General features: G+C 34.8%; 1 protein-coding gene across 6 annotated transcripts; it reads right to left on the bottom strand.

Annotated features, from left to right (window-relative positions):
* Positions 1-740: 740 nt before the first annotated feature.
* On the bottom strand, positions 741-7690 carry LOC138402853 (uncharacterized). Of its 6 annotated transcripts, none has more exons than XM_069501220.1 (3): positions 7456-7690; positions 4451-7296; positions 741-3358 (listed from the first exon to the last, which is right to left on the bottom strand). In XM_069501220.1, exon 3 carries the CDS (start codon positions 2442-2444, stop codon positions 1104-1106), a length of 1341 nt encoding a protein of 446 aa, XP_069357321.1. In that variant the 5' UTR covers positions 2445-3358; positions 4451-7296; positions 7456-7690; the 3' UTR covers positions 741-1103. The 6 variants fall into 5 exon arrangements, with proteins under 6 accessions (XP_069357321.1, XP_069357325.1, XP_069357322.1 ...); XM_069501224.1 differs by having other exon boundaries at positions 741-2191; positions 2842-3358; positions 4451-7463; XM_069501221.1 differs by having other exon boundaries at positions 4451-5492; positions 6362-7463.
* Positions 7691-9011: the final 1321 nt, after the last annotated feature.

Raw genomic sequence — 9011 nt, 5'->3', positions numbered from 1 at the left:
AAAGCGGGTGCAGACTAAGTGTGAGATCTATAGAGCGCACTTTGACTTTGCTCAGACTTAAGTTTGAGTTAAAACGAGACAGATTTATGTGAGAGATATACATCTGTCTCGTTTTAAGTCTAAGCAAAGTTAGAGTGCGCTCTGTAGATTTCACCCTTAGCGTTGCCAGTCACAACGCCGCTGCGAAGGAAAAACGTGTAACTACCATAGAGCAAAGTCTCTTGTAAATAATTTACCGTTTCCTCTTCTTCATATAAGTCCCGTTGGGGCACCTATACAGTTCTTGTTTCTCGTGGTTGTGGTTAATTCTACAACGCATTACAATAAGCCACTCGTTGACATTCAAGTCTGCTTTGCATTTCGGAAAGCGGGTGCAGACCCAGCGTTGCCAATCTCGACGCACGCTGCGCAGGAAGAACGTGTAGCCACCGTAGAGCAAGGTCTCCTTCCCATTAGACATGGTAATAAGTTGAGCTTGGAAGGGAAAAACTTTTATCAAATTTTATACTCAAGAAATTTTAGAGAATATATCGACGCTTGAAAGGCAACCCTCACTAAGCGACATTGAGTTAATTTTACAGGAGTGATTTAAAGTTCAAATATTTGTAATAAAAAAATCATAAAAATTCACCTAATTGTTTTATTAAAATGATGTTAACACTCGTAGAAATCATTTTTTTTAGCTATCCAAATTGTCAAAATAAGACACCTGACACTTTTATAAATACCAGTTTGTGTCGGTTAGATAAAATTAGAAAAATTGACCTGATTTGATAAACAAGTTAAATTATCTAAATCATCACTGTGTTGTGTGCAGTAACATGTAAATATAGGTAAACTTACTTAGTTTAGAATTTTGATACAGAAAGATTGATCTAAAAAGATCTGATAGTTTAAAATAAATCAAGTAAATTTACCTAAGCATTATTTATTGATTTTTGTGATTGTGGAAATTGTATCTTAGTTATTAAAATCACCTCAAACCTCCATTCTTAACTGACACTTAACCAAGAACTGTTTATGTAATTATTATCATGCACGAAAATAAATGAAATCAATTTTTGTAGAATAAAAGTCTTTATTAAAAATTAAACAAAAATACGCTACGTACTAAGTACTTTTTCGAGATCAAAACTAGCACAAAGAGTTGAGGGATCATCCTTATAAATATTTTTGTGAACTTTAAAACGGGCATAACTTTCTACTTTTTCTATTTCATGTTCTTCCTTTTCTTTTTGCTTTTCGGGATTATTATTATTTTTGTATTGAAGACACTTAAGGCACTTATCTTTTTTAGGTACATGGAACCCAATATTAAAATTATCTTGAAATATTTTACGAAAAATTCTATCACTTACTACGTCCACATCCTGATCCACATAATGCTGCTTGTAAAGTTTATACAAGTTGGTGACATTTTTGTATTCTTGGGGAAGGTAAACTTTACTTGAGTCTTGACGACAGTAGTGCGAAGGTACAGCTGGTAAATTTTTGATGAACCTGTTAACAGCGTCTATAGTGGGTTTTTTAGTCTTATTTGGTGGCTCACATTTCCCTCTCATATCTTCTCGTGCACATCCCCCAGAAGCATTTTTTACAATACTGTAAATTGTTTTATTAGAAATGTTCAGAGTGGCTGCTAAAAATTGTTTGCAAACAAATCTTCTACCTTCTGCTTCGTTGATAAAATATTTGATAGTATAGTTGCGCTTATTAGAATCGGTGCGTTTCCGTTTAATATTTTCTTTTTGACACAGGGATACTAACCAATCACGGCGACGTGTTTTTTCAAGACTCCAAAAAAAATTAAATAAACTTTCTCTTCTTTCTTCAGACAGAGATTCGCAGTCATTGCCACATTTTTTGCCAGAACAAGGATTAGCCAATACAGTTTTTGCTGGTACAACAACACCCTTATTTGTTATATATTGTTGACCAGAATTTTTATTTTTTGACCGTTCTTTTCTTGAATTTATTTTTGTTATTCTCGTTGCATATTCTCCGACTACATCATCTTCGGTATTGGCATCGCTGTTTTTGATTTTCGACCCCTTTTTAGTGTATTTTTTATTTATTTTAACTTTTTGTTCTGCTGATAGCAAATCATCTTCTGATGTTATTCCTTCTTGTCCTTCTGACCAATTATCTGAATCAGATATGTCACCATAAAAAGTAGAAAAGTCTTCTTGATCTGAAATATAATCAATATATTTAATATATTTCTTGGATTTTCTTTTACCAACTTTACTTTTAATTGCATTTGATACGATAGATTCATTACTTGGTCCTGCCGATGTAGACGGTACATCATGATCTGACGTAAGTGATGTATATTGTGTATTTTTCTCAACTAGGTGATCATTCAAAGTCGGTTCTTCAATGACTGGTTCAGCAGGTAAAGTGATATTAAATTTGTGATCAACCGATATACGTGCAGCAGTCATCGATACAGTGGTTTCAGTGTGATCTGTTGTGGTGCATAAGCTATCGGCAAGAACCGGAAAAGCTAAATCTTTCGAAGTGTCAATGCTGATAGAAGCTGGCTCTAAATCTTTCGAAGTGTCAATGCTGATAGAAACTGGCTCTAATGTTTTATTAAACTGGTGTGAGCTGCTATTAATTGACAAAGCCGCAGACTGCAAAAAAAAACAATTCGATGATGCCAGATTTATGCTGTGTATTTTACGTAGTGAAGCTACAAGATAAATAAATAGATAGATCTAATGCATTTTAAAATGAGTACTTTATTCTTTCTATAACGCAAAGGGTTTAAAAATAATCCGAAACGAAATGCTGTTTTGAAATAGTTACTACCTTTGCATGATTTGATTGAATACTTACCATTGTCTTCATTGAATGCGCGCCAAAATGTGAAGTACGTCCTCCCTAAGCGACGACGCATTGCTACTGCTGTCGCGTTGCTGTCGCTACTGCAACGTTTTATGTAATCACCCCGCGGGTTAGCGCCGGGGCTGTGCGGGTTTGCGGGGCGTCACCAACCCCGATTGCCATCTCGACTTGTCGCGTACTATAACCTACCTAACCAAAATTTTTAAGGGCCTCAATACAAAATAAAACACATATCGCTAACTGAACTTTTTATTAATATTATAAGCAGCCATTCTGGTCTTAACGTATTTGCCGTTAGGGCACAGATGTAAACTTTTCTGTATGTGATTGTGTTGCGTCATACACTCGACGATGTAAAAGTCGTCGTCCACACACAGGTACGCTTTGCATCGAGGGAAGTTGGTACAGACCCACTTTTGGCCCCTTTTGAACAATCTGTACCGAAAGAAAAATGTATATCCTGCATGTAGTAAGCAGTTCCTGTCGTTGTCCATTGTAATCAGGTGAGCTGCAAATATAAATTAGGTTTACTCCAAGCAAGCCAACTTTAGAGGCTCTTTTAAAAGGTTAAGTTAAAGTTTCATTAAAGCGCATACCCCTGGTCGCAACGGCTTTGCCGGTAGGATGGTAACTAGCGTAGCCTCCCACCAGACCAGACCAGAGAAGAAGTTTAGAAGATATGAATTGCCTATTATGACCAACAAACAATTGCTTCACAAATATTTTCTGACTAGCAGTAAGTACCTACCAGGAAGTGGAATACGTATTATGATATGACACACGCTATGCTGAGCTATAATATTATGACAATCAAACAATACCCGCATGTCATTTTTAACAATTTATTTTATACAGGGTCCTAATATCTTATATATGAAAATTATAAATCTTAATATATAAAAGGAAAAGGTGACTGACTGATCTATCAACGCACAGCTCAAACTACTGGATGGATCAGGCTGGAATTTTGCATGTAGATAGCTATTATGACGTAGGCATCCGCTAAGAAAGGATTTTTAAAAATTCAACCCCTAAAGGGGTGAAATAGGGGTCTGAAATTTGTGTAGTCCACGCGGACGAAGTCGCGAGCATAAGCTAGTACTAAATAAATGGAAATAAATTAACTAAACTAAACTTAAACTTAAATTAAAATAAACTCTTAATATATAATAAAGTATACCTTTTATAATATAACGAGATTTATTTAATATTTTAGTGACTAAAGAAGATGATCATGATCATAAATGTGAATAATGAGTTTAAAAATAGCCTAAATTTATGCACTTTAAAGTATCTCACATATTTTCTTTTATAATTATAGCGCTAACGAGCAAACAAGAGCAGGTGGGTCACCAGACTGACCGTCTGAAAACTTATTATACTGCCACCTATGAACATCTACACAATCAGAAAAACTGTCAAAACTTAGCTTAGTCAAATCTTAAGAAATTTGTTTATCCGTCTCATATCGTTTTATCGTCGTCATTCGTTTTGGGGGAGACGAGAGTTGGAAACATTTCAAAAGTACAAAATTCCACCCGAGTGAAGCCGAGGTGGATCCTAGTTTTTAAATTCTCTTAAATTTTTGGCTTTCACATACATTCCGTCAGACTGGATGTAAGGTCGTATATGGTTGTGGTCTTCTAAACTCCTCTTCACTGTACCATCAATGACGGTTAGCTGACTCTTACACTTGGACGAATTAGTGCAACTCCACCTCATACCACCTTTCACTGGCTTATGCGAATAGTAGGTGTACCCGTCCTTCAAGAGAAGCTGTCTACCTCTTTTACTCAATGTTGTCATCACAACTGCAAAACACATCTCTAGTAGAACATTGATGTTACGCATATTTACTGAACAGGATTAGAAACCAACCTACAGAATTAGAAAATAAAACATCCAAAAAAATCTATTCTCTATTAAATCAGACTTCAATAATTCAGTCATAATTGTGCACACACAGTTTCATAGACAAAGTAATTCACAGCTGCAGTAATCGACATCAGCGATATTATTATTATTTCAAACAACAATGTTTTTTTTAAATATGAGCATATTAGCCAGCGGGTATTCATACTCGTACATTTAAAAAATAATAAGTTAGTTAAGATCGTTAAAACAATCAGTTAGTTAAGTTAATAGCCAAAATAACTCACAGCTAATTATTTAATTTCAAATCAAATCATTTCAAATCAAGCTGTTATCATAATTGACATCGCGATCATTATTTACTTTAAAAAAAATACATATTCGCCGGCAAACATTTGACATAAAATCAGTTAAAAAACTTTTTTAATTTAAAAAACTATCGGTCAGACAAAGACCGTTGGCGATGAAATTTTAATAGGACTTTTTATTATTACGAGAACGTTTTCGTTTAACGCAAACGCTTCGTATTTTAAGATATTCGCCTGTAGGCAAAACACAATACATAGGGCGATCGTGAACATGATTTTCACTAGAATTGATCACGTTTCCTTCATCGGATATGAGAAGAAAGGCTCTGCATCTTGACGCATTGGTGCATAACCATCTGGCGCCCCCTTTTTTCCTCACCGTCGCTCTGTAGTATGTGAACCCATCCTTCATTAACCGCCTGTTCCCATTTGAAAGGGTAATTGTTGTCATTTCTGCTAATACTGAAAAGTTTAAGTGCTCTTCTACATCTACCTAACAAATTAAATATTAATCATAATGATCCATCAAATAAACAACTAATGCAATCAATTAAAAAGGGAGTTAATGTAATGGGACACAAAGGGAAAAACGAAAAGGTCAAAATCAAAATAAAATAAAAATAAACACATGACAGTGGAAAAACCCCAAAATGGCACTTTAATGAAAATAAAATTTAAAATCTATATCTACATGTAAAAAGGAAAGGTAACTGACTGACTGATGACATGACTGACAAAGCACAGCTCAAACAACTGGACGGATCGGGCTGAAATTTGCCATGCAGATAGTTATTATGACGTAGACATCCACTTAAAAAGGATTTTTGAAAATTCAACCCCTAAGGGGGCAAAACAGGGATTTGAAATTTGTGTAGTCCGTGCAGACGAAGTCGCGAGCGTAAGCTAGTAAACGATAAAAGAAATGAAGATGTAATAATACGAAATAGGTAAGCATAATCTGGATAATAGCGTTCAAAACATGTGTGAAACCAAATTAAAATTAAAATTCGATAGAAAGATCAGTTCACATCTTCAACGCACCTAATCGTTTCCGAAGATGTTTTCATTTCAAAAAGCAAACTTTACAGGACGTCACTGTTTTTATTGCAAGATGACTGAGAGGCTTGCACTTGATTACAACCGTTCTTAGTAAAAACTATAATTAGGTATAGGTTGGAGCGCGATTGCCTAAAATATGACTTTATGGTCTAAAAATAATATCTATTATGTTGTTGTATTCTACGGACGAAAACGTTGGAGTTTCAGGTATTTGACCCAGAAAGAAAATATTTTATGTTGTCTTCATTATTCGATTTGTGTTTCCTACTAACCTTACGAGAATATGATCACATAGAGTGATGATGTTATCAGGAATAACCACTTTAAGATGAGAAGAGTATTTGTCAGAGTTCTTAGAGGCATCGAAGTGCATGGATTAAACTTCTTCTATTATTTTTATTAGTATTTTTCTTTGCCTTTTTTAACCGACTTCAAAAAAGGAGAAGGTTCTCAATTCGTCAGAATCTTTTTCATTCATCAAAGACTTTATGGTTAGGAAGACTCTTCCCACGACTTTAATCCACTTGAGTGCCACTTATTGATGAACGTTTTTTCAAAGCAACTGATCTTACAAAGTTATCGCTTTCACCCAACGTTTTAAGTAAACATCCCCTACAAATAGGTTCACGCTTTCCGTGAATTGATAAAAAATATTTAAATGTCTTCGTTCGACATCTTTGCCGGGCAGGATCTAATGTCCGTCGCCTTTCAGTAGCTTTGTCATGTATCTGAATCATTGAAGCTATATACGTAAATCTTTCGAGATAAGTCCGCATTTGCCAATATTCTTTGAAAATAGCTTGTCGATTGTTTAATGATATGCGCTCTTTGCATTTCATTCGACATATTGTAAGTTTTGTCATTTTCCTATAGGCAATTACTTTTCCTTTTAATGTTTCATAAGACTGACCTGTATTGCGTTTCATTTTCTTTTCATCTATCTTGACGCGGATGCTGTTTTTTGGAGATGCACTGATGGTAGACGTTGAACCGGGGCTTCGGGCAATATCTTCAACTATAGATTCATTACTCGAGCTTGACGAAACTGCTGCGCTCTCTGAGAGCATATAATGTGGACCCTGGATTGAGTCATCACTAGTTAATTCCATTTTTTCAATAACTGTCATGTAACTTGTATGGGCTTCTGATGTGGAAAGTATAGGATTCTCCATCATTGTGATTTTAAGAGGCAGGTCATAGCATTCGCCTAAAAAATAACAATATAGTCAATATAAATATTTTTTCAAATTCTGTAGGTAAGTATAGTTCTAAATTGACGGACTATATTAAAAGTATCATTATTAATTAAGTTACTAAACAATATCCGATATCTTATTTTCAATTATTAAAAAGCTGAACCCATCACTTGATCGCCGTAGTTGTGGATTTAAATGACTGCTCTTTGCTTTTGTTTTTGTTTATCTTCCCTCCAGCGTCTTCTCATTTTAATTTGCTCTTCCTCAGTGAAGTCTTTAATCTTCTTTTGGTATTTTTTTTGTCTTTCTGAGTCCTTCTTCCTGAAGGCTTCATATTTTTCTGGGTCGTTTTTAAGTCTCTCACGGTACCGTCTCGACTTTTCTGCAGCCGTCAAGGGCCTTTTAGGGCCTAAAATAAACTCAAACAATTAGAATATTCAACCAAAAAACCAATCAATTGCGATTTGGACGCGCACATAAAGGGGACCGTACCATCTGCATCGTACAAGATATAACACAATGTATTTTTTTTGTAAACATTTTTATATAGATTTTATAAAAAGTTTTTAAAACAGCATTTAAATATCTTAGTAAAATAAATTGTTCGTAAAATTCATACATTTAGGCAATACCATACCTACAATACTATCTAAAGCATTTTCGGTTGTACGCAAATCCCTAAACTAAAGCACGAAATCAATAATTAATTTATTCATCTTATTAAGTTAATTATGGTCAATAGAGGTTTATTTATATTTTACAGGAAAAATAAAATAAAAGAATGCCCTGTACATTCTATAAGTTTAATAAATAACTTAAAAAAAAAAACTAGCGTAGTTTATTGATATTAACAACCTCTACAAACAAAGTAAGTTTTGCGTTTCGTTAACAAGCGAGATTCTTACCGTTTTACTTCTTCTGTTGTACGGAACCCTCGGTTCGCGAGTCTGACTCGCACTTGGTCGGGTTTTTCTTTTGTTTTTGTTCCTATCAGCGTCTTCTTATTTCCATTTGCTCTTCTTCTGCGAGGTCTTTAAATCTTCTTTTGTTATTTTTTTTTCTCTCAGAATCCTTCTCCTTTCCGAATCCCTTATCTTGAAGGTTTCATATTTTTTTGGGTCGTTTTTAAGACTCTCCCGGTACCGTCTCGACTTTTCTGCAGCCGTCAAGGGCCTTTTCAAGCCTAAAATTAATCAACATAAAATCGTTTTTTTTTTTTTTGGGTTACACAAGGGTTCTGTACTATCTTTTCTAAATAGATATTAACATTATGTAATTTTTAATTTTATTTAATTTGCATGGCGTCTATTTTGAAATATTCATTATTTGTTATAGCGGCAATAGAAATACACATTTAGTGAAAATTTTAACTCTCTACCTACGTACCTACCTACTCTCTACTTACGGTTCATAAAAACAGCTCGCTGACCAGGTAGACAGGCGGACAGACGGATGGACAGCGCAGATTTAGTAATAGGGCACATTTTAGGCACCCTTGGCACCCTTTGGGTAAGGAACCCTAAAAGTAGAACTCTATTGTAATCGCATTTCTATGAATATTGGTATCATCATTCTTTAATGAGTTTGGCTATAGTGTAAATAAATAAAAAATATTTTCAAAAACCGACTTCAAAAGTAAAAAAACCCCGGCCAAGTGCAAGCCAGAGTCGCACACCGAGGGTTCCGTACTACAGAAGAAGTAAAACGGTAAGAATCACTTTTGTTA

The sequence above is a fragment of the Maniola hyperantus genome, chromosome 10 (genome assembly GCF_902806685.2).
Source record: "Maniola hyperantus chromosome 10, iAphHyp1.2, whole genome shotgun sequence".
NCBI classification, from domain to species: Eukaryota; Metazoa; Arthropoda; class Insecta; order Lepidoptera; family Nymphalidae; genus Maniola; species Maniola hyperantus.
Note: the sequence above shows the minus strand (reverse complement) of the source record. Positions and strands in the feature narration are given on the sequence as shown.